At 45.0% G+C, this 25,205-nt stretch overlaps 3 protein-coding genes across 3 annotated transcripts; all 3 read left to right on the top strand.

Moving 5' to 3' along the window:
• Nucleotides 1–9,042: 9,042 nt before the first annotated feature.
• gdf10b (growth differentiation factor 10b) lies at nucleotides 9,043–12,519 on the top strand. Its single transcript, XM_062474794.1, has 3 exons — nucleotides 9,043–9,521; nucleotides 10,300–11,243; nucleotides 11,356–12,519. Exons 1-3 carry the CDS (start codon nucleotides 9,266–9,268, stop codon nucleotides 11,545–11,547), a joined length of 1,392 nt encoding a protein of 463 aa, XP_062330778.1. The 5' UTR covers nucleotides 9,043–9,265; the 3' UTR covers nucleotides 11,548–12,519.
• Nucleotides 12,520–13,498: 979 nt separating this feature from the next.
• Nucleotides 13,499–15,876, top strand: gdf2 (growth differentiation factor 2). Its single transcript, XM_062475060.1, has 2 exons — nucleotides 13,499–13,960; nucleotides 14,320–15,876. Exons 1-2 carry the CDS (start codon nucleotides 13,600–13,602, stop codon nucleotides 15,357–15,359), a joined length of 1,401 nt encoding a protein of 466 aa, XP_062331044.1. The 5' UTR covers nucleotides 13,499–13,599; the 3' UTR covers nucleotides 15,360–15,876.
• A 1,657-nt stretch (nucleotides 15,877–17,533) lies between these two features.
• Nucleotides 17,534–25,079, top strand: rbp3 (retinol binding protein 3). Its single transcript, XM_062475088.1, has 5 exons — nucleotides 17,534–20,233; nucleotides 23,013–23,317; nucleotides 23,487–23,677; nucleotides 23,882–24,024; nucleotides 24,143–25,079. The coding sequence occupies exons 1-5, from the start codon at nucleotides 17,554–17,556 to the stop codon at nucleotides 24,466–24,468; spliced, it is 3,645 nt and encodes a 1,214-aa protein (XP_062331072.1). The 5' UTR covers nucleotides 17,534–17,553; the 3' UTR covers nucleotides 24,469–25,079.
• Nucleotides 25,080–25,205: the final 126 nt, after the last annotated feature.

The raw sequence follows: 25,205 nt of genomic DNA, 5'->3' as shown, positions 1-25,205 counted from the left end.
TTGCGTTTGAAAAAGGAACATCCTTCTTTCAGTTCATAGAGGGCAATGATAAACTGTGTTTTTATATGATAGGAATGTGTCTGCTAATAGAATGAATTAAACAAACCCAGTCGGGATGGGGAGGCCTTGCTTTGTTCACGTTGTCCTCTATAAAGTTCTGTCTCTTAACTCTCCTCCTTGGATCCTCACCCTTCACTCCTCCCTCACCCCTGCCTCACCCTCTCTGGTGGACTAAAGCAGTCAGATGCCTCTCATTAACTCCATAGTGGGTGGGTGTGTGTGTGTGTGCGCGCGTGTGTGTGAGTTTTTTGACCGGTTCCTCCCCTGGCTAATAAAACATTCATAGGAGGGCGAGAATTCCGATGTATGGTTTCCCTGTGTCTGAGAGAACCAGGATCCTGTGGAGAACCCGTAGGGAGAACCATTCTGTCTGCTAACAAAGAACCTCTGTTCTAGGCCATGCAGACACACACTCGCTACTGCTGCTAAGATAATCAACATGTTTAGTCTCCCTATTACTATAAATGACCTCAGTACATGGTTGTATACCATGTGTAGCGCATATCAGTTTGTGTTTTTTATAGTAGTTTTTTAAGTAATAGTAGTAGGTGTAGTAGTAATTGTAGTTGAGCTGTGTGCGTATGTAAACAGCCTAAATATTTTCTTTTTGTTTACGCCATTTCCTTCACCATAGGGCTTCTCCCCATCTAGTCTGAGGTTGAACTTTCATAGAGTCAGTTCCTATGGGAATAAATCTTCCACTGCGGGCCGCCAGAAATCATTTAGCTACTGTAATTATTGACTTTCACAGTGCCCGAAACTGGCCTGTGTACCTGGCGTCCTGTCAAACACAGCTATTTGATGGGCTAAAAGTTACTCGTAAAAAAAAAGTCCTGGAAAAAAAAGGATCTCATTATTTCATGTAATTAAGTGCAGGTTTGGGGTATTCAGAAGTGATCTTTTTGAATCTTATAAAATCCAGCTCATTTCATATTTCAGATCTCAATCACATCGAGCTGCGGGTCAGACACTGAAGTCACACACAGGAGCCACACACACACACATACACATGCACACAAGTGCATACACACACCAACACAAATACAGATGTGCAGCACTATACACCAACAGTAACCTTTATGAAACCCTTTGATAATATATTCCTGCAGTCAGGCTATTACTGGGTTTTGTCATGCTTCTTTGAACATACTCAGGAAGAATTTTCAGGGAGAATAATCCAAATATCTATGCTAATTGGACAAGACAGGTATTATTTCTAAATAAAACATCCCCTTTAATGGAATAATTATGCTCTATATATATGGTTCCCAAGAAAACACCTCAACTCTAAATTTCCTGATTTGAGCTGAGGGCCTTAAAGGTGATGTCATGCTTCCAGAATTCTAGGGAGTAGTCAGTCTTGAAGCAGATCTAGAACTGCATGACACTCTGCTGTAAAACCTAAATCCTATGTTGTGCCAGGGAAGTCTCACCCGTTCTCTCCAGCCAAGACAGTCTGGCCACAGCAGCCTGCTCGGGAGGGTAAATGAGTCTGTGCATAGGGTAATGTCTAGTCCGCTTCGCTGCTTTCACACCTTGAGAAATAGGGCCTCCCTCTCCTGTTTCTCCTACACATGCTCTCATGCATGCCATGCACACCTGCAAACACGCACACATACATGTACACACACACACACACATACAAGCATAGAAACACACACACACAAACACACATCCTGACAAACCCACACAGGTCAGGCAGGGAACACGTCATAACCAGACTTGGCATGTTTTGAACCAAATGATGACAAATTTGGTGCCTCTCAGATTGCCCCTCCTGTCAAGTCCAGGCCTGGTTCTGCTGTCAGCTCAGATCCTCTAATGGTGTTAAATTGTCCCGAGGTGACGTTCAGGACCACTTAAACAGTCACACACAGTCATCAACACAGTGTCAGATAACCTTGCATGGTGTATTTGCTACCTACTCACTGAAACAGGCCCTGCTCACCTGGTTCTAATACTGCCTATCCTTTAAATGGGCCTGTTGCCACAGAGATAAACACTGAGCAAAGCGGCTTTTTGCGAAGAGCTCAGAGAATATACTAACTAAGATTGCGCTGGTATGTTGGATTACATTGGATTCTCTCCTCTCTCTCTCTCTGAATGATTCATCCATGTGTATATTTACATCAGGTATACTGTAGCAGGAGACTAAGTCAAACATTTAACCAGTTCTTATTATTCATGCTGTCTGACACATTATACTCTACATACACATGCAACCACTTCAGTTCAAAAAGCCGTTCCGCTGTCTTGATTTCAGGTCTACAGGGGTCATGATGCCAGAAGATGACACAAATCGGCTCCCCAAGAACTTTGTCTGGCAAAATGAAAGAAATACTCTCTCTCTCTCCTTCTTTAAGTTCTGGCTTCCTTACAGTGGACGCTGCCAGGTCGCAAATTAACATTGATTTAGGAACAACAGAAGCTCTTTTGTCTCGACCATGTGTTTTTTTTCTCTCCGACGTTGAGCGCTTGGCTGTCCGGCTTGTTATTTTTCCACGCATAAAACTTTCACGATGAAGTAAAGCAGCGTACGGTCCGCTGTGGGGACGAGGTCCGGCCGACGTGCTTCTCAGCTTTGGCTCCTATCGTCAATGAACTTGACTGACTGCCTGAGTGCACAGGCAGGCTCACTACAGCTACCTAATCTCCCTGATATAAAACTACACTGCTTAAACTATCAGTTAGTATTTGGTTGAGGAAGGTCCCCCACTGTTCCCTGAAAGGACTTAAAACGTCAAAAATAGCAGAATATGAATATCGGGTATCAATGTTAAATAGACCTTTGACCGAAAAACAACATCCACGTGGAAACACTCCAGACACACTTCATCAGCCGTGGTCCGGTATGAATTATAAACACTGACACAGGGAACCTAACCCTGTAATGTCTGTGAATGGTGTGCATGTGTGTGTGTGTGTGTGTGTGTGTGTGTGTGTGTGTGTGTGTGTGTGTGTGTGTGTGTGTGTGTGTGTGTGTGTGTGTATAGCCTCCTGGTAGTGATAATCAAATATATCAGCTCCAACTGTTGAGTCTCCACTGGTCCTGCTGTGAAGGGCTGCATGTGTTTTACTGACCCACATGAATCTGGATGTGAATACCCACAGGCTGCCTCATAACTCTAGCCCCAGCCCCAGCCCCAACCCTCAGTCTAAGATAAGTTAAGCTCAGTTTAAGCTAGTCTGTCTTTCTGTCTATGTATTTTCCATGACCACAGGGTTGAACAGGCTTAAGTGGACAGGTGCCATGCAGGCAGGCAGGTACAGTGGCTAAGAGCATGCTGGATGCTTGGAGACCTTGAGGGTGACCACTAGAGACCAGCGTAGCAGCTCATCTCAGAAACCTTCAGCTCATCATACTGATCTCTGGGAACACTACACCAGAGGGGCTTAAAAGGTGGTTTGAATGCTCTCCGTTTCTCAGACAATCTCATCTCACAGCCCAACCAACTATTGTCTGTGTATGGTAACAATCAAACCTGTAGCCTACAATCATGCTCCGGGTTCTTATCGGGAAATTCATAAGAATCCATGGCCAAATCCTCCACCTATTTTGTCATTGGCTGAATACGAGGCCATAGAGGATGACTCCCCCACGGTGCATGGTGTCACAGTGGTGGAATACAGTGGCACACAGTTGGGGAGGCGGCCTATTGTCTCCTAGGGGACCTATTCCCTCAATATTGTTTCTACACGACCTTTTCTTATGCTTTAAATCCCAGCCATGGCATCCCCTGCTGAGTGAATGGGCCCAAGGGATTATAGACCGCCCCATACAATCTATGGACAACTCTCCTAACACCAGCAACTAACAACACACAATGCTGGCCAGGCACTCTTGTGCTTTTGTGAGGTGCTATTCAAAATCAGGTCCATCGAGGGGGTTGAAATCTGACAGTTGGTCTGGAGACACATTCTTCAGTTATGAGGCCATTTGAATGGAAGGCGTAAACACTTGTTGATGGTTAAATGTTACCCCACCTTTCCCCTAAATCTTATATAGTCATGAGAAAGTGGCTGCCTGTTAAAGTGGGAGTCTAAAGTTACATTTTTGTATACTTCTTTTGTGACAAGATAGACATTGAAATTAATCAAAGTTACATGTTGAAATTAGTCTCTTACCCTTGGGGCTGTTTGGAGAGGCAGTATCAGATGTCTTGAGTGAAGCTGGCTCTGTGTTTGACTGACTTCACCCCCTCATAACACACAGGCAACATGAAAGACAGAAGGTGAATTGCGAGGTGGGACTTTCTGTGGTGGGATAAAAGCAGCAGGCAACCTTCACACTTGTCTGGGAGCGTTTTCCAGATATTAGATGCTTGGGGTTCACGTCAGGGTCAAACGATCGTTCTCAGCAATTTGAGAGGGTGTGTAACAGAAATGCTCTGCAGAGGTTGTAATTACAGATACAAGTTACAGATACAAGTCACACAGACCAAACATAACATTAGCACCAGTCAATGTTGGCTCTCTGTCATGTCTGTGTACTGTTTGTGTGTGCACAATCAAGCATTCAGTCATCGAATCACTATCCTAAATCCTAAACAACTTTCTACACAACTATGTGAGATTTAAGGGTCAGGTGACATTGAAACGATGAAAATATTGCTTTCAATCACTGTCAGTTGTTTCTACCACAACACTGTGGTGACACGGAACAGAAGCTGAATGAACAGTCCCAACCAGTGGGTGTAACGCCTGAGACAGAGACTCCCTCATCCCTCCATCCTGAGGGGAACTAATGGTGAGTGACAGGGAGACAGAGATGAAAGCTGGCCTGGTGCAGAATAGAGGGGGTGGGATAAGGGGGGCGGCTTGTCGAGGGGGGAGATGGAGCTCATATCAACCATGACTGCCAGAGGGAAAACCACCTTAGTCAGGACTGGATGGACTGGATGCAGTAGGAGCTGAACTCTCAACTTCTCTGCTCATTACCTTTGCTTTTTTCGTTTTCTCTGTTGCCTATTGTTTGATTTCTCTCTCTCTCTCTCTCTCTCTCTCTCTCTCTCTCTCTCTCTCTCTCTCTCTCTCTCTCTCTCTCTCTCTCTCTCTCTCTCTCTCTCTCTCTCTCTCTCTCTCTCTCTCTCTCTCTCTCTCTCTCTCTCTCTCTCTCTCTCTCTCTCTCTCTCTCTCTCTCTCTTCCTCCAAAGATTCCCTCAGTGCTTAGTTGCCTGATAAATACAACACCAGATCTTAAACAACACATCACAGTGATGGGCCATGTTCATGTAGACAGTCTTTGACAGAGATCAGGATCCCTTTAAACCCCAGAATTCCTTAATCAAGCATTCCTGTATGGATGCATGAAAAGAGACCATTTATAGACATGAAAAAGGGCCCATTTTGGCAGACTTTAGGTGTGAGGGCCAAGGAAAACAGTTTTGCTGGGCCAGAAAACTCTTGTCTGCAACACGTAAAGCTAATTCCATTCTTTCTCTCATGAAAAGAGATGAGAAAAACTGCCAAAACTTGCTGGTAGCTAACATACCGTGTCCACATGCATGTGTGACTGACTGAGGCATAGACATAATGTATCACTGGGGATGAATGTAGGGCTTAAGGGCAAATCTCATCACTGTTGCACTGGGGCCAAAGGCAAGTAAGGAGTGAATTACACACTGTTGGGGAAAAAAAAGAGAGAGTGTGAAAGAAATAGAAAGAGAGAGAGAGAGCGAATGTCAGAGAGAGATAGAGAGAGAGAGAGAGTTTGGTTGATGCCATCACTCCATTTGGTGCATTAATGTGGAGTGTAATAGTCTTGCTGACTGAGGGATGATGAGAAAGCTGCACTTCCTGTTTCGGGAGCTCTTAATGTGATTGATAACAGTGAGGATGGAAGACAACGCTCTATGGCCAATCAGGCTTTCCCCATGTCATCGCAGGCATAAACAAAGATAGGCCAGACTGACTGTTATTGTGACCCCCCCCCCACTCTACAATCCCAGCCAGAAGTAGATACAGATGGATTTTAGAAACCAGCTGCTGCCTGGAGCCGGCCTCACCCCCCGTCGTCCAAACAGAAGCCTAACATGTGTATAATGGCTGTAACAAAATACCACCATCCATTCATCATAACTGACGACCACATCAAACTTGCTTAGTCTTTGGATGCACATCTGAGAAGATGTATTAGCAACACAATTAACCCCAACTGCCTTCTGCGTGACGAAAACAACGCAAAGCTTTAGAAGAGTGATATTCATGACTTAACGACAGCATGAAAATAATATGAGGTACTACAGGAGGACATTCCTCCCAGTAAATTGATTGTATGGATGTAAAAGTGTGTCAAAATTAAATTGAGAAGCTTTCCATGGTTAAAAGTACACGTTTGGGGTAATTATGTCATGGTATGCTTCTGGCAAATGTACTGTTGGGTTACTGTAACTGTTCTGAAGACAAAGCCAAACCACTGGTTTCCCTCTCTCCCAAAGCACTCTGGGATTTCCCCGACACCTTAAAAAAACACATTACCATTAAAACAAAAGATACCTCAGGTCATCTCTCCCCACGGAGATGTTGGACAACACAGCTCAGGCCTAATTGAGTGCTTCTGAAGAGAGAAATCCAGTAATGGCTCTCCAAACTGTTCCTCTAATTGGGACACTTGAGGTGGTAAAAGCGTCTGAGGCTGAGGAGAGATTCATCATGTTGATCGTTGGCCCTGAACCTGCCCTGTGCGTGGGGTTATGGGTTTGGTTCCTGCAGATGCTAGTGGGTCTCCTGAGAGCGAACTTAACCGCTAGACTCATTCTGCTGGGAGCCGCTCGTTACCTCTGGAAGCGAAGCCCATATCTGAACTCTGGTGATAAATGACTCATATCTGCTCTGCTCTGGCAGTCTGTGGCACAGGGTCAAGCCAGCAGTGCATTTTTGAGACTGAGAAGAGAAACCTGGCGAGATGACACTGGGTCTGTGGAACACAAACACATTCACACACGCACAGACACACACACACACACACACACATACAAAAATGGAGATGATTCTCTGTCAGCAAGCTGCCCAGGTGAAGGATGGTTAAACGAAGCCAGCCTCACTTCAACCTCCATTTTCTTTTTTTGACTTATAAACCCTAACAATTCTCAATGATTTACACTCGTAAATTTGTCACATACAGCTTAACTTTTCCAGTAGACGTTCCATCTTCTGTTGGCATTGGCCACCATGCTGTATGTTAATTCCTGAGACATCCGGATATCTCTAGGAAAAGGAAGGAGAGAGCAAGAAGGAGAGAAAGAAGGAGAGAGAAGGCTTGAGAGGGAAAACAGAACGAGAGAGAGAGTGTGAAAGCGAGAGAGTAGGGGGGTTCTTTCTGTGTTTCTCTACAGCAGTCAGTTGTCAGAGGGACATTGATGTGAGCTGAACTAACTCTCTCTGTGTGTCCATGAGGGTGGTATGGCAGAGGACCCAGACTGTGGGGGAGGACTGTGAGATCACACACCAGCAGTCTGGCAACGTTCAGATGGAGTGAGGGTTTCATGGTCCTACTCCTCCTCCAACAACGACGATAGACAGACAGACATCCATGACTAAATCTGTCAGACTGTTTTTTTTTGTGTGTTTTTTTTTGTTGCTGCAGCCAGCTGTAAGAAAACAAGTGGAAGTGGGGATGAGGAAGGAGGTAGGAGGATGGGGAAGGATTGAGGGAGGAGGATGGGGTGAAAGCCAAAAGCAACATGGCAGACTCGGCTTGCTGTCTTTCAGCCCTCTCCTGATGATGAGGACCCCAGGCAAATATTCCTTGAATGAGAGCATATTTCAGCCCCAACCTCATTTTTCTAGCAGAGGTGCTTCGTGCATGATGTCATAGAGGATAAGATATAGTAAATGGGTCTCGCTGTGCGTGAATGAGGACAATGTCTGGTTCTGTTGCACAGATTACAAACGCAGGGTTTCTGTGAATACAATAAGCTGAATGATTAATATGGCCTGAGGTAGCTTATTGGATGGACCGACAACAGTGACTGATTCATGTGGAGAGTCACTGAAAGTTAGGTTGAAGGAGATGCCTTGACTTGGAGCTATGTACTGATTTATGGTCATATTGGCGTTGATTGATACACAGAATCATGATTAATTATGAAACACAAATAATTAAGCTGCAAGAATTATATTGGGAATAACCAAAAAAAAGCTGAATAACAACTAAGAGCCTCTTTCAGCTAATAACACTAATCTAACACAGGAGTCTTTCTGTCAGGAAGAACAGCTCCTTGATCACATGATGATAGCTGATACCATCTTGTCCTGCTTTGTAGAGAGAGATAACATTATGACAGACCAACGTCTGGGTAAGTAGGTAGCCAATGGTCAAAGACAGTCTTATCTCTGATGTAGGACACGATACAAAAGTGTCACAGTGTGAAAGAGCTCCAGTGATGGTTGTTGAGGCCAAGAGAAGGCATTTTAATAAGCGTCTGACCCCCAGCAGGCCCTGGTAACTTGTCTGTCGCCACCTCCATGACAGGGCAGCCATTGTTCTACTGACTAGGGCCCAACCTGTTGGGAGTCTGGTAAGGGACCATAAAGGTGTAGCTAAATCCTGAATCAGGAACATGGAGAGTGAAATACAATGAATCATTGAAAGCACTTTGTAAATAATTTTGCCATGCCCATAGAAAACCAAATCTGCAGATTTTTTTATATTTTACAAATTATTCTCTAAAATAATTATTTAAACTCATTGAATTTCGGTAAGTAGATTACAGTCACCCATATAGAGATTCTAAAGTCGAAACTCAAACTATAAAAATGACTTAAATGACAATGTCAATTTACAATATTGACGTGAAGTTGTTCAGACATTCAAAGTTACTCACGGTTAGTCATGCCCATTGGCGCACAGCAGAATTGTATCATTCTAGTGGGAGAACTTTGCAGTTCTCTCGTTGGCTGATTGCTCCTGGCGTCACCATTTGTCATGGCTATAGTAGACTACCTCCAGCAGTAAGCAGAGTCAAGTGTAGACTGTAAACTCTGAATGTCTCTGTCTATAATTTGAGGATTAACTCTGATAACGCACGCTGTCTTTCCTTGATAAGACGGGTCATCACGTGCAAACGATCCATCGCATTCTGCACTGGAAATTCCGTGAAAGCACATGAATTTGTATCCGCTTTAGGTTGTATATGCAACATTGCTAAATTTAGTTAAATAAATAAAAAACATTTGATGGACTAAGACATCTTTGCATTTAAAAATGAAGAAGACGTTTTTAAATCTGGTGCGTTTTTTATTGATTTTGGACAGTCTTTACAGAGTTGCATCGGACGCCTTTTCTGACATCAAGCAGCAGGACAGCGATATCCTAGGAAGTACCGATCATACCTTTGCGCACGAGAGTACACACCGGGACACGGTCTCCATCAGCATGTTCAAAGTCTATGAAAAGTACAGTAAGGAACCTCACCGTAAGAGAGACGGAAACACCGTTCGAGGTTTCAAATCTGTCCCGGGTGAGTATTTCCCATGTTTAGAATGCATTGCACAGCAGTGCATATCATGAAATACGCAGTGACAAAAGAGACGGACAAAATCTTTGTGTGTGAGTGCCACCTAACTCAAGAGGTGCAAGAGTTGCTGTTAGGATTGTTGTGACACGGATCTTAAGGTCAGAATCCATATCTCAAAATAAATATCTTTATACAGCTAAATGTTATTGCAAAATATCACTGAACAGTAAGGTGTTGATGATAACTCCACAGTTATCCTTTATCGTGGTCTTCAAGTACACAAACTGGAACGCAGTGTGGAACATCACTAATCTAGGTGTGAGGCAGAAGAGGCTATTATCACACCCTGACAGCCTTAGAGAGGCTCATGGAAAATTCTCAGAGGAGCACTCTCCGCTAAGAATTTCCATATGGCTCAGATCCAGTGTGATGCAATGTTTACCTTTCAAACTGTAGGTGAATTCCAGGTTAAAAGAATATTCTGTTTTTAGATTCAAGGTTGGATCGTAAAAAGGTGCCACAGTACCTGTACATGAAATTTAAGTCCCATCAACAGTCCATTCATTGTGGTTGAAATATTGAAATAATTGAGGAAGTTGTGCTGGTTGTGTGGGTCAGTAATTAACGGGATGAAGGAATCAAAAAGAAAGGACTAAAGAGTCGCTGGAGGTTTACCGCTAAGAAAGAGTGATTCATGATAAAGTACAAGGAATGTTATCATCTTTTGTAATTATTATTAGGTAATTTTTTCTTTTCTTATTTTTATCCTTTCCTTTTACAGGAGACTGCAAGGCTTCCTCCTGTTTCCAGTTCAATCTGTCCTCCATCCCAGACTCTGAGCGAATCCTATCTGTCAGCGTTCACTTCCTGGTTCAGCGTCCTCGTCCTCGACCCGGGGTCTGCCGGCATTCTCGGAAGCTGTCCTGCCGCCTCCAACACCTCCAGAGCTCACCTCCACCTTCCCAGCTTCTGTTCCGAGGAACGTCCCCCAACTCGGCCTTCCCTTCACTGCTGGGGAACCTCACCTTGCCTCCCCTCCGGAAGAGTGCCTGGCAGACAAGGGATGTTACAGCGGTGATCAAGCATGCCAGGGTTCTTAGCGAGCTCCTCATCACTGCAGAATTGGATCTGGGAGTGAAGCACCATCAACAACAGAGGCTCCACCACCAGAACCACCCAGAGCGCCACCCTCAGGCCAACCTTCCCTACATGCTGGTCTACACAGACGACCTGGCAATAGACGAACCCAACAGTGTGGCCATGACCTTACAGAGGTACGGTCCGTTCCCTGTTGGGGAGGAACCCACACGACCCCCCAATGCCTCCCCCCCGGCTTCCCCCTCCAGGGTGAGGAGAAACGTGCCAGACCAGGACATGCAGCTCCAGACCAACCACCTTCCTGAGGTGCACTACAACACTCTGAAGAACCACGAGCTCTGGCAAAGCACATACTTTGCCCCCAAAGCCAAGCCATCGACAGTCAAAGATGACCGCCACAAGCTAAGCCTGGAGGGCAGTGAGGTGCTGAGTAAGCCTCAGGTGCTGAGCTTTGATGAGAGAACCATGAAGAAGGCCAGAAGGAGGCAGTGGAGTGAGCCCAGAGCTTGTTCTAGAAGGTACCTCAGAGTGGATTTTGCAGACATCGGCTGGAGCGAGTGGGTGCTGGCTCCTAAAGCTTTTGATGCCTTCTACTGTGCAGGCACCTGTGGGTTCCCCATCCCTAAGGTAAGTGAAAGTTGGTTGAAGGCCTGTCACTTCAGTGTGCCATTTTTTTTACATTTATTGTACACATCTAGATGTGAAAAACAGTTTTATAAAGTTCCTTTTCCTCCTCCAGGTTGTGCGTCCTTCTAACCATGCTACGATCCAGAGCATTGTCCGGGCGGTGGGCATAGTGCCTGGGGTTCCAGAACCCTGCTGTGTCCCGGACAAGATGAGCCCACTAAGTGTTCTCTTCCTGGACCCAGACAAGAACATGGTCCTGAAGGTCTACCCAGGCATGTCTGTTGACACCTGTGCCTGCCGGTAGAAGGACTGCCACAATACGGACTTCGGAAACTTTATTTATAAAGTCGCAAAAGACATACAGAAAAGTAAACATTTTTGGATGAGAGATGGAAGTGGATCATCTACTCATGGAGAGGAATGTAGGTGAGGATTGGAACAATGATCCATAAAACATGAAGATATACTCAGATACAGTGGGACGGCTGCAGAGATGTTTTGGTTTTTCAACAAAATGGATTGCTTCTGGGTGGACTCCCAAAAGGACTACTGTCCCATTTGGAGACTTAATTAGGTTTTTTTCCTTTCTTATAGCTCAGATAATGGACTTCATAGTATAATACACAATTGAACTATTGGATTCAAGTGGGCTTTGGTTTGAGCAGTGCCCATTAAGTAATGAGTGCCCAGTCCAGTACTGAAAACACTTATGTAAATAGTAATGCTACTAATACAACTAAATGAGACATACAGTATATTTGTACATTATGTGTTTTGATGTATGAATGTTAAGCCAGTACAGTAGTTTAATGCTGTGTTCAGTAGTTTTGTAGTTGATGCATGAGAGAAACTATGTAGAATATAGTGTACTATATATGTACTTTGATTACATGATTTATATTATATAAGTCACTGCAAAGTACAGATGTGATTATTTAAGCTAAGCATTTTAAAGGGAAATGTATTTCACACATGCTCGACTATGGAAACAAAAGTTATATGAGACCATACTGCCCTCTACTGTTTGGAAGGTAAAAGCTGTCTGAAATGACATACTTTCACAGATTTATGGATTTGATGTGACCACCAAATTTGATTGTTCGACACCACATTATAACTATGCATTTTTGTCTGTACTGTTTAAGCTACACAAATAGGTTAATGATATTTGTTTAGAGAAAAATATATAATGACAATTTTAAATGGTAATAAACCGAAATGTACAGTTCATGCATTTAAGTCCATTTCAGATATTGTTTGTTCATTAAAAAGTTAATTAAACCATATTTTACTCTTTGTTTTCTGTTTGGTTTGAAAAGTCCTTAGGTGTCTACACTTCTCTCTCATTAATTTCTCAATCCAGTTCTTTAATTGTGTCCTTTCTCAAAGAGACACTGTTTCTCTCATCTATTCAAATGTAAACCTAAAGAATAATCTTCTCTCTCTTTACATGCCAGAATAGTCCATAAAGAGTGCTATGAGCTTACAGAATGTGCCAGAATAAAAATGTTTTGTCTGAGCCCCAGGCAGGGCCAGCCAGAAAGTGACTATGTGAATGAAGGAGGAAAATGCCAGGAGCTGGGCCAATGTCCGCTGACTCGCTGGCCCAGGGTCGGGTGTCGTCGTCGTCGTCCCCCCCCCCCCCCCCCCACAGCATCATGGGACCCCAGCACTGTGAGTGTCGACATACAGTTGAGGACCTGGCAAGTTCACAGTGACGGAGGAGGCAGTAACATGCACATGGAGGATGTTCTGTAAGTTGTCGTTAAGTACTTAGTCAGTGCTATCAATTGGACCTTAGCTTCATTATAATAAAAGGAGTGTTGCTCTTTTGCAAAAGATACATTGGTTAATACAGTTTCTTATTTGGGTTTATTATTTGGGTGTAAGTTACATTCCCCATGTTGTATGTATTCGTTAGAGCATCAGCAAGCTTCCTCTGGACTGACAGTTGACCTCTAGGGGAGGAAAGCTGAGAGTGAGTGTGTGTCTGTCAGTTTGCCTCACAGTGTCCAGTGTGTTCCTCATTATCGCTGCAACTCTGTGAAATGTTTAGAGAATATTCATTAGCAGCAAAGTCTCCAGTGATAACAGCAACCTAAAATGGAACATCAATGGTGAAGATAAGCACAGCAGTGCTACTATTTTGGTTGACATGACTGGCCTGTTTACTCTAGAGCATGGGAGCAGACCCCTGGACTGTGGCACTGGCACAGGGAATCCACATTTACACTGTTGTCGTCGCAAAGTTGCTTTAAAGCACATAGTAGTAGGGAAGAATGAAGTGAAGAAGGATAAAAAACCATTAAAGCCTAGGAAGTTCGCAGAGGTACCTGAAGCTCGAACGTTCTAAAAGATGCAGTGTTCTAGAACCTTCCTATTCCAAATGTGTCTGAGTTTACTAGTCTCTACTGGCTCCTGTAGATGTAAGCCTCTAAACAAGGTCATCCTGACAGAGGACCCGGAGGGATTCTTTCATTTCTCCGACCAGGACCTCATTGAGGAGGATGAGGTGGAGGCGAATGCACAGTCCAAGCTGGAGAGCTTCCTGGTGACCATGAAGGAAGAGTTTCTGAGGAAGTTGAACCTGTTGGAGGCTCCTCAGGAGCACAGCAGGATCTACCCCCCTCAGTTCATGATGGAGCTGTACAACAAATACGCCTCTGATACGTCCGCCATGCCACGCTCTGACGTCATTCGCAGCTTCAACCTTCAAGGTATGCGTGTGGACAATGAGAAAAAGCTCGCTTAGGAAATAGGGCTGATATACTCTATGTGTAGAGGAATGATTTGTAGTCAGAGGAATGTACAGGCTAGGAGAGAGAAATTGGTGTTCAGGGTTGTTTTTTTCTCTGGTATCTCAACACTATGTTAACACGTTCCATATTGTATGATACTGTGTGTGTAGAAAAAATACAAACCTTTTACAGAATTGCCACTGATACATAACAGTGATGTCACACACGTCAATAACAACCTGTTTTTTTCTTCTGTGGTCTTTTATTGCACATAATCTACAATCTACCTAAAGGTGTATCATTGCCAAACCACCTGACATTGTTTGAAATGTCAACAGATCTCTGTCACTCAGAGAGAAACGGCTCCAGATCCAAACACAGGCTCCTGTTCAACGTGACGGTCCCGGACCACGAGGAGGTCACCATGGCCGAGCTTCGTCTCTTCACTCTGCCAGAGGAGAGGTCCTCTACCGGGGTGAGGGGCACCATCAGGGTCTACGAGCTGGATCATACTGGCAGCAAACCCACACCTTTACTCCTGGATGGGAGGGAGGTCATGGGATCACATCCCTCATGGGAAGCGTTTGACGTGACCCATGCGATCCAGTGTTGGTCCAGCCGAGGTAGAGGCCGCGGTGTCAGTGCGTTCGAGGTGGTGGTGGATCAGTGGGAAGGCGGCCGGACACTCGACGACGTCGGCAGTGACAGGGGCGACGGCGCGGCTGGCGAGGGTCTGGACGTGAGCGTGGCCGTTGGGGTCAACACCTCCGCAGCTCTCCTGGTCTTCTCGGACGACCTGTCGAGCAGGAGGAGGGAGGCGAGGGAGGAGCTGAGGGAGATGATCCTCCGTGAGGAGGAGACCGTCCTGTCGTCCGGCAGCTCTCCTCAGAACGAGGACGACGAAAACATCAACGACGACAACATCAACAACAACATCGATGACGACGGGAACAACCCCACCGCTGCCGACGGCGAGGACGACCACGGCAGCGCCGGCGTCCTCAGCCGCGTGGACCTCCACCCGCGGCGGAGGCGCCGCAGGAGGAGGAGACAGGCGGAGAGCAGCTACTGCAGACGCACCTCCATGCGGGTCAACTTCAAAGACATCGGGTGGGATAAGTGGATTGTGGCGCCGCCAGAGTACGATGCCTTTGAGTGTCGCGGCGTGTGTTTCTTCCCGCTGACGAAGGACATGACCCCCTCGAAACACGCCCTGATCCAGACCCTGGTAAACCTTCGCAACCCCAAGAAGGCCAACATGGCATGCTGTGTTCCCACCAAACTGGACCCCATCACAGTCATGTACCAGGAGAAGGGCATCATAACTGTGCGCCACCTGTATGAGGAGATGAAGGTGGCTGCGTGTGGGTGCAGGTAGTCAGAGGGCTAAATATACAGTGGTGGAGGTGGAGTTTTCTCCTGGTTGTAAATCTGTACATTCCTATTGTATTTTGGTCTCATCCAAATTTAGGTGTATGTTCCATCAACGCACATTTCGTCTTATTTTAGCAGTGAAGCCTATGATAACGTTTGTCTATGTTTTTGATTATGATCATATGAAATCGATAATTGGATCGTGTTGTATTGTTATGTATTATTAAACAAAGATGTATTTAAGATTATTCTGGACTCTGCCATCATTACAGTCTTGCATATGTTTATGATGTCAGATAAAACGATTGTACATAATAATGTTGTAACTTATCAGTTGTCACCTGTTTATGTTTGTTTCAGTCATAGAAGATGAATGTTTGATTTGACATTAACTTTATACCTTTTTGAAAGATTGATATGATAATACTATGACTGTTGTGCTGAAAGCAAACCATACAGAAACATTTAACTTTCTATTTTCATAGAAATGTAAGTGTAAGTATGTATAAGTATGTAAGTATAAGTGTGTATAAGTGTACGGTATACTTTTCTATAAAGCAAAGAATAACATTATCTAAAACCTTTGTGCATTATTTTCTTTTCCTTTTCAGAACTTTGAACTGAAATGCACTGTAGCTGTAAGGGCTTCATCAAAACACTAATTCTGTTGTATGTACAGTAGTGCGTTTTACGATGACAGATTAGTCAACAATGTATTCTAATCACGGTTAACTACTCTTTCCCGTCTGGACAAAGCCATTGTTAACCATGAGGGGATGACATTTACAATTACATCACTATATCCTGTCAGAGACAAATATAACCTTGTCTTTATTTACAGCTTGTTGTATTAAAATAAGACGTGCACTGTTTGATTTTAGCCTTGTTGCTCTCCTCTGCCCCAATTGGATTCCTTCCCTAGCTGATCCTCTCCTCTGTACGCCACGGAACTGACGCAGTGAACAATGGACCTGGACTGGTCTTAAACACAGACTCTTGGTTGTGATTGGCCCCTACGAATCGGCAGAGGGGATTATGTAAGACTGTAGGGGTATTAGAACTTTAGGTAGATTATCTGTCCAATGTCCAGTATTAGCATTGAGGAGAAGTGTGTATGTGAGTTGTGTAAGACCCTGTTGAATGACCTCAGTTGGGTTGTACTTCTCAGCAAAGTTCATGTACAGAGAAAGTGTGGCCAGTCACCAATATTTTCAACTGGTGATATGACATAAAAACAAATCTATAGAAAACTGCAACTTCAAATGTTCCCTTCTTAAAGTTGACATTGACCCTTCAATCAACTATTTTAATAGGAATGAACATAGAAAATCAAAGACATTTAAGACAACACGCTGAAAGCAGTTTTTTGACTAGCTGTAGGGAGGTGGACCTTTTGAAAATGGCCTCAGATTCATCTTCATGTTTATCACCAGCTGCTAGGACTTCTGTTCCTTTTTCATTTCCTCTCATCCTGTGTGTTTTAAGACGGCTTACCTCGTGTAGCCCACACAAACGGTGTAATCATGTCATCCTGTGCTGTGCTGTGTGACCCAGACATGACCTCCCAAAGCCTAACCCTGTCCTCCGCTCCCCACCTGGCCTGGTTTGGGTCTGGCTTGCGCTGACCTGCTGCAGGTCTGACATAAGTGAATTGGACTTTCACTTCCCATTTTTCGCAATGATAAGGGGATTTGTCTTTGTAACTTCACCAGATTTCCTTTCACATGCAAGTAACTGAACCACTGAAACACTGAAAGTGTTTGCTGTGCACAAAATTTTTGAACATGTGAACTGTGTAATTTATTTAGACTTTTAATCACATTATATGAAATGCTGATTGTCATTCTGGATCCTGCAAACAAAATTGTGATGAACTTCACACAAAACATTTTTTACAGTGAAGTTCTTTTGAAACGGATGGCACACAGTAAAAGTGAAAAAGATATAATCAGATGAGCTTGCATAGAACACCTCAAATACCAGACAATATCTCCAGTTGTGATTTTATTTTAAGCCGATGCACCGCAGATAATGCGATTAAGGGTTTATTGGGGACAAAAGCCTCTTAAGTCCATGTTGTTGTCCAAAAACCTGGCAGAGAAAACATTCCCTCCCAGCAAATCACTGTCCCTCCAAATAGATGAACCAAATGCTGATAAATAGATGAAACATTCTCTGTCTCAACACCAGTAACGACCATGATGGCAGGAGTTCCACTCACACCAACGATTCTTTTGGTGGTTCTTTGTCACATTCTAGGTGCCAATTCTTCATTCCAGCCTGCCCTGGTTCTGGATATGGCTGAGATTCTTCTGGAAAACTACTGCTTCCCTGAGAACCTGATGGGGATGCAAGAGGCCATCCAGCAAGCTATTGAAAGCGGAGAGATCCTGCAGATCTCTGACAGGAAGACCCTGGCCGCCGTCCTGACGGTCGGGGTGCAGGGGGCGCTCAATGACCCCCGCCTCGCCGTGTCCTACGAACCCAACTTTGTCCCGGTGACGCCGCCAGTGCTGCCATCCCTCCCCATGGAGCAGCTGGTGAGGCTGGTGAGGAACTCTGTGAAGCTGGAGCTGCTGGAAAACAACGTGGGTTACCTGAGGATCGACCGGATCATCGGGGAGGAAACGGCAGCCAAGCTCGGCCCATTGCTGAGGGACAACATCTGGAACAAAGTGGCACACGCCTCCTCCCTGATCTTTGACCTCCGCTTCAGCACGGCTGGAGAACAGTCTGGAGTTCCCTTCATCATCTCCTTCTTCTCTGACCCAGGGCCCCCCGTCCACATAGACACCATATTTGACAGACCCTCCAACACCACCGAGGAGCTGTGGACCATGCCATCCATCTTGGGAGAAAGGTTCGGCAAGAAAAAGGACCTGATCATTCTGACCAGCAAGCGAACCATGGGGGCGTCTGAAGCAGTGGCCTACACTCTGAAGCACATGAAGAGGGCAATCATTGTGGGGGAGCGGTCGGCTGGAGGCTCTGTAAAAGTGCAGAAGATCAGGATTGGAGATTCAGGGTTCTACATCACAGTTCCTGTTGCCAGGTCAGTCAACCCAATCACTGGTCAGAGCTGGGAGGTGAGTGGCGTGTCACCGTCAGTTAATGTAATCGCTAAAGAAGCCGTGGCAAACGCGATATCCCTATTGGCTGTCAGGAGTACCATTCCGAAGGCAGTCCAGACCATATCTGATATTATCGGACGGTTCTACTCCTTCACAGACAGGGTTCCAACTCTCCTCCACCATCTTGCCTCCTCTGACTTCTTCTCCGTTGTCTCAGAGGAAGACCTGGCAGCCAAACTCAACCACGAGCTGCAGTCCGTTTGTGAGGACCCTCGGTTGATCATCAAGCTGTCCCAGGACCATCCAGTCATCATTGAGGAGGACTTTGAACCCGAGAAGGTTCCAGATGACCCAGAGTTCCTGAAGAACTTGGTGGATACTGTTTTCAAAGTACAGATTCTACCCGGTAACACTGGTTACCTGAGTTTTGATAAGTTCGGCGAGGTGTCTGTAATGGATCAACTTGCCGAAGAAATTGCCAAAAAGGTATATGAGCCCCTGAAAGACACTGAGAACCTGATAATAGACCTGCGCTACAACACAGGAGGGCCTTCAGCTTCACTTCCCATCCTTCTTTCCTTCCTCCAAGACGAATCACAAAAACGCCACTTCTTCACCATTTACGACAGGATACAAAACGCCACCACAGAGTACAACACCTTGGCTGGTTTTACAGGCCCAGTCTATGGCTCCAAGCGAGGGGTGTATGTTCTGACCAGCTACTATACCGCCAGTGCTGGGGAGGAGTTTGCCTATCTGATGCAGTCTCTTCACCGTGGCACCGTTATCGGAGAGATCACCTCAGGGACTCTGATGCACTCCAAGTCGTTCCAGGTTGAAGACACCGACATTGTTATAACTGTCCCTTTTGTGAACTTCATAGACAACAGTGGAGAGTGCTGGCTGGGGGGAGGAGTTGTGCCTGATGCCATAGTGTTAGCTGAGGATGCTGTGGAAAATGCTCATGAGATCATTGAGTTCCACAAAGGGGTCAGAACCCTGGTGGAGGAAGCTGGCAAGCTGCTGGAGATTCATTACGCCATCCCAGAGGTCGCTCTTAAGGTCAGTAAGGTTCTGCTGACCAAGTGGGCTGAGGGGTCATACAGAGCGGTGGTGGATTACGAATCTCTCGCCTCGCAACTGACCTCTGACCTCCAGGAGATGTCAGGTGACCACCGCCTCCACATTTTCTACTGCGACATTGAGCCAGAGTCGCTCCACGACGTGCCCAAAATCCCCACGGCCGAGGAGGTGGGCTACATCATCAACGCACTGTTCAAGAGCGAGGTGTTGCCAGGGAATGTGGGATACTTACGGTTTGACATGATGGTAGACGTGGAGGTTGTCAAAGCCATCAGCCCCCAGCTCATCAAACTGATCTGGAGCAAACTGGTGAACACTGATACATTGATAATCGACATGAGGTACAACACAGGCGGCTACGCCACTGCCATCCCACTGCTGTGCACCTACTACTTTGACGCTGCACCTCTCAGGCACCTCTACACTGTCTTTGACCGCTCAACCACCACCATGTCGGAGATCATGACCCTGCCAGAGGTCATGGGTCAACGGTACGGCTCTTCCAAAGACATCTACATCCTGACCAGTCACATGACTGGCTCGGCCGCTGAAGCCTTCACCAGGACCATGAAGGACGTTAACAGGGCCACGGTGATCGGGGAACCCACCGTGGGGGGGTCACTCTCCAGTGGGACGTATCGGATTGCGGACAGTATCCTGTATGCTTCGGTCCCCAACCAGCTGGTCCTGAGTGCCGTCACAGGGAAGGTGTGGAGTGTGTCTGGCGTGGAGCCTCATGTGGCAGCCCAAGCCACTGATGCCCTGGCTGTGGCCCAGAGGATCATCACGGCCAGGCTGTTGAAGAGAGAACAGGGGACATAGATACTGTTTGCGGGTTTGTCTTTGGATTGTACGTTTCATGTGTAGTTGGTCATTTAGATGGTAATCAATGTTTGTTTTCCGATGGAGACTCAATTACTATTTTAATAATTTCCCTGAAAATAAATGCTTTAAATGTAATGCTAAAATCCAACTGACTACATAACACAATTAGCCTACCAGAGAAAAAGGTACGTTCTTTTTTGTCAAACAAATAGTAGATTGCACATTATGAGGAATTTGGTCACCAATCTTCCAACAAAACCTCAGTTTTGCACAAAGAAAATACTTCCCTTGTGACTGCAGGACTGATTGAGATTAATTGAGTTGCCTTTACAGAATTACCAATAGCTATATGTTATTTTGTGTGCATTATTTGATTTGGTTAATTAATAAACCAATTTGATTAATTATTTCAGTTCTATGTGCTATTTATTATATCTATGTTTGTGTATTAAGTGGAATTAGTAGCCAGGCCAATGTGATTTATTTTTACAAAGGTTCAAACATGTCTATTATTCAATGAGTTACACATTGATTTAATTGTTTTGATTACTTTTGTGAAATGAATGTCTTCTTTTAAGTTAATTTGTAATGTGTTTAGTGTCTGGAGGAAATTCACTATCAAGACAAACAACAGTCAGTAGAGGGAGCAATTCCCACATAAATCTAGAATTCCAACCATTGAGTTGTCTTACTTCATAAGACAGGCCCTCTTTGACTTGGAAAATGGAATGGATGGAAAATCACTGATCCAACTTAACAGTGTGTAAAAGAATATACTTTCACCTAGCTTGGATATTACATAAAGGATAGTCATGATGTATTTTAGAAGACTTTAATCTTGTAAGTATTTAAGTGGTGGAAGTTTTCAGAACAAGAACCAAACTGTTGGTGAAACAGTGGCAACACCTCTGCATACTTCTCAAATGGCGTAAAGTTACTGTTGTAATGAATTTGTTTGCCACTATGTTTCTTTTTTTCGTATAAATAATTGAATATAAAAGAATTAAAAGAATTATGTCAAATAAAACGTCAATCTAGTGGTCAACCAATGTTGCTCCATGTGTGGGAGAAGGATGGTGCTCATGTGAGCTGTGGGAGTAATGCTGACTGAGACTTAGCATACCACACTGTGAAGGCTAGTTTGTAGTCTGATAAGTGGAATACAGAGCTCAGCAACCATAAGCATTCTTAGTTTTGAAAAAGGTCAATCCCTCAATAGGTAAAACCTTGTTGAAATACACTTTCCAGCTTATAGGTCACAGTTTACAGCTTTTACATCAGTAAATCTAACATTCTGTACAGTCCACCAAACCCAATTAACCATGCTCAGCAGTTGTCAGTCCCATATAGATGTCTCAACTGCATTTTCATACTTACTACATCAATCACATTCAAATCTTATGAAAATACTCAAAAATCCTTATTTGACAAAAATGACTACGTATTTGTGATACCTTATTAGTTCCAAGTAGAATAGCCTCATCTTTTCAGATATATTTTCTATGTAGAACGTCACCTCACTCAAATATAAACACCAGTTTATATTTAACATATATATATTGGAAAACATGTTGCACCTATTTGGCTAACTTGTTATTGTGCTTACAAAAGCACTCAGGATAATGCGATTAGGGATTTATTGTGAGGAAAATCCTCTTACGCGTGTGTTAACAGAAACCTTCCAGTGGATACAATCTCAGTTGACAAAGGACCTCTTTGCAGACGGAGGTACAACTGCAAAAAGAACTTCCAACTGTGGGTTTCATCTGTGGTCTAGAACCCGGACACAATGGCAAGAGCTCTCCTCCTGGTTGTCTCCCTGGCTGTCCTGGGCAATGTTTTCAGCACCCAGGCTACTTTCACCCCCAACCTGATTGTGGACATGGCCAAGATCCTCATGGACAACTACTGCTCCCCTGAAAAACTCACCGGAATGCAAGACGCGATTGATGCAGCCAGCAGTAACACAGAGATCCTCAGCATCCCGGACCCAGAGACCCTGGCCAACGTGCTCACCGCCGGGGTCCAGAGCACCATTAACGACCCTCGTCTGGTGATCTCCTACGAGCCCAACTACGTCCCGGTCGCCCCTCCGCAGCTCCCTCCTCTGCCCCCTGATCAGCTGATTGCTATGCTCCAGAACTCCATCAAGTTGGAGGTGCTGGAGGGCAACATCGGCTACCTGAGGATTGACCACATTATTGGGGAGGAAATGGCTGAGAAAATCGGCCCCCTGCTCCTGGAGCTGGTCTGGAATAAGATCTTGCCCACTTCTGCCCTCATCTTCGACCTCCGCTACACCGGCAGTGGTGATCTCTCAGGGATCCCTTACATCGTGTCGTATTTCACCGATTCAGAACCCCTGATTCACATCGACAGTGTTTACAACCGGGCGTCCGACACCACCACAGAGCTCTGGTCCATGCCCGCTCTCCTGGGGCAGCGCTATGGCACCAAGAAGCCCCTGGTGCTCCTCACCAGCAAGTACACGAAGGGCATCGCTGAAGATGTTGCCTACTGCCTCAAGAATCTCAAAAGGGCGACCGTTGTGGGAGAGAAAACCGCTGGAGGCTCTGTGAAGATCGACAAGATCAAGGTGGGCGACAGCGATTTCTACCTGGCCATCCCCAGCGCCAAGTCCATCAACCCAATTACTGGAAACACCTGGGAAGTCACAGGAGTGACCCCCGACATTGAGGTCGACCCAGAAGATGCCCTCGCCAAAGCAATTGAGATCATCAACCTCCGTGCCCAGATCCCTGCCATCGTTGAAGGAGCTGGAGCACTGGTGGCAGATAATTACGCATTTGAGAGCGTGGGAGCTGATGTAGCGGAGAAGTTGAATGGTATCCTGGCCAGTGGAGACTATAGCATGGTCTCCTCCAAGGAAGAACTGGAGATCAAACTCACTGCTGATCTCAAGACTTTGTCAGGGGACAAAAGTCTGAAGACCACCCACAACACACCAGTCCTGCCCCCAATGGTAAGGAATGAGTATCTTCTGTGTCATCTTAGTCTTTGGGATATTGTGGTATACGTATTGTAACCTACTTAATTTTCCCCAAAACATCTTTAATGTAATTTATTAATGTTTTATACATGTATGTATGTGTTCTATGTATGTAGCTGATTGTCATGTGTGTTTGCCTTAGGACTATACTCCTGAGATGTTTATCCAGCTGATCAAGGTGTCATTCCAAACTGATGTATTCGAGAATAACATTGGCTACCTGCGCTTCGACATGTTTGGGGACTTCGAGGAGGTCCGCGCCATTGCACAAATCATCGTAGAACATGTGTGGAACAAAGTAGTCAACACTGACGGAATGATTGTTGACCTCAGGTAAAATGTTCTGTTTCTAAGATGGGGCATAAGTTGTAAGGGGCAGCAACATAATGTTTTTTTTTTCCATTTCGTCAAACTTATTATAGCTAGACTTTGGTAATAAAGGTCATTGGTCTAGGAGAGGTGGCATGTTATTTAGTACAAGTTGACAGGGACTATAATGTCTGTACACAAGTAAGCGTATTAACTGTATGTTTGCAGGAACAACATTGGAGGACCGACCACAGCCATAGCAGGGTTTTGCTCCTACTTCTTTGATGCAGACAAGCAGGTCCTTCTGGACAAGCTGTACGACAGACCATCTGGCACCACTAAGGAGCTATGGACCCTGCCTGAACTTACTGGTAGGAAACAAAGTATTTGCCCTCTTGTAGTTCGCCAGACTGTATTCTTTAACGAGTCTCTTAAGATTAGTCAGCATTTTTTTTTCACTTTCTCCTCCTTCTTCTTCACTCCCGCCAGGTACGAGATACGGCACCAAGAAAAGTCTGCTCATCCTGACCAGTGGAGCCACAGCCGGTGCCGCCGAAGAGTTTGTCTACATCATGAAGAAGCACGGCCGAGCCATGATCGTTGGGGAGACCACCTCCGGCTCCTCCCACCCACCCAACACGTTCCGCGTGGGCGAGTCTGACATCTTCCTCAGCATCCCCACCGTCCACTCCGACACTACCCAGGGACCCGCCTGGGAGGGGGCCGGTATTGCCCCCCACATCCCTGTGCCCGCCGAGGCGGCCCTCGACACAGCCAAGGGTATCCTCAACAAGCACTTTGGTAGCCAGAAGTGACTCCCTAACCAGGATATTGCTGGCAGCCAAAGGGTGCCAGACTAGTTGAGTTTCGTGTGTAGGTACAGTACAGTTCAATAGTTGTGAAATTAGTTATTCAAATTCCCTGCAACTAAGCCTTTGTTGCTTTTTACAGATAGTTTTGACATATAATAATGTGATTTTAGAAGGACTGAAGGAAAGTGGAATGTTTTAAGAAGTGTGAGATGTGGCTGTTCGTGAAGTGGTGTACATGCCATGAACGTTTGTGTTAATGGTCTTTGGTTTTTCGAGGCAGGACAGATTTTGTTTAGGCTGTTAAAAAGAACCTTCTGTGATATTCCGACCTGTTAAACAGAAGTAAAATTTTGAAGATTAGTCATAAGGTTGATTCAAATTGTTGGAAGATTTCTTGAAACAATATCATATTATCATAATGTCATGTAGTTTAATTTGGAATACATTTACAAACAAGTCTCTTGGAAAGAACTGTCTCAATTTGAGGTTGGGTTCTGTTTTCTCAGTGTAAGGCTAGTATTGTGTCTGTACAAAATGATGTGCCATGTACAGCAATTTGGGTTGTATCAATTCCAACAGCGGGACACAATAAATACAATGCTAACATAAAAAATGACAGTTTTGAGTTGTGTCTTTCAAAAGAGATGTTATGAATTAATTTAGATACACAAAGTCTTCATATAATAGCATCCACAGTCTTGGCATTCAAACAGAATCTGTACAAATCTCACCAGCTCTTG

The sequence above is a fragment of the Osmerus eperlanus genome, chromosome 12 (genome assembly GCF_963692335.1).
Source record: "Osmerus eperlanus chromosome 12, fOsmEpe2.1, whole genome shotgun sequence".
Taxonomy (NCBI): Eukaryota; Metazoa; Chordata; class Actinopteri; order Osmeriformes; family Osmeridae; genus Osmerus; species Osmerus eperlanus.
This window is presented reverse-complemented; position numbering and strand designations above follow the sequence as displayed.

Excerpts from the sequence above, each read along its gene's own strand:
- gdf2 (XM_062475060.1), top strand. The coding sequence starts at position 13,600 with ATGCAGTGTTCTAGAACCTTCCTATTCCAAATGTGTCTGAGTTTACTA. Across the intron at positions 13,961-14,319 it reads TCGCAGCTTCAACCTTCAAG|ATCTCTGTCACTCAGAGAGA; the intron begins GTATGCGTGTGG and ends AAATGTCAACAG.
- rbp3 (XM_062475088.1), top strand. The coding sequence starts at position 17,554 with ATGATGGCAGGAGTTCCACTCACACCAACGATTCTTTTGGTGGTTCTT. Across the intron at positions 23,318-23,486 it reads CACCAGTCCTGCCCCCAATG|GACTATACTCCTGAGATGTT; the intron begins GTAAGGAATGAG and ends TGTTTGCCTTAG. Across the intron at positions 23,678-23,881 it reads GGAATGATTGTTGACCTCAG|GAACAACATTGGAGGACCGA; the intron begins GTAAAATGTTCT and ends GTATGTTTGCAG.
- gdf10b (XM_062474794.1), top strand. The coding sequence starts at position 9,266 with ATGAAGAAGACGTTTTTAAATCTGGTGCGTTTTTTATTGATTTTGGAC. Across the intron at positions 9,522-10,299 it reads AGGTTTCAAATCTGTCCCGG|GAGACTGCAAGGCTTCCTCC; the intron begins GTGAGTATTTCC and ends TTCCTTTTACAG. Across the intron at positions 11,244-11,355 it reads GTGGGTTCCCCATCCCTAAG|GTTGTGCGTCCTTCTAACCA; the intron begins GTAAGTGAAAGT and ends TTCCTCCTCCAG.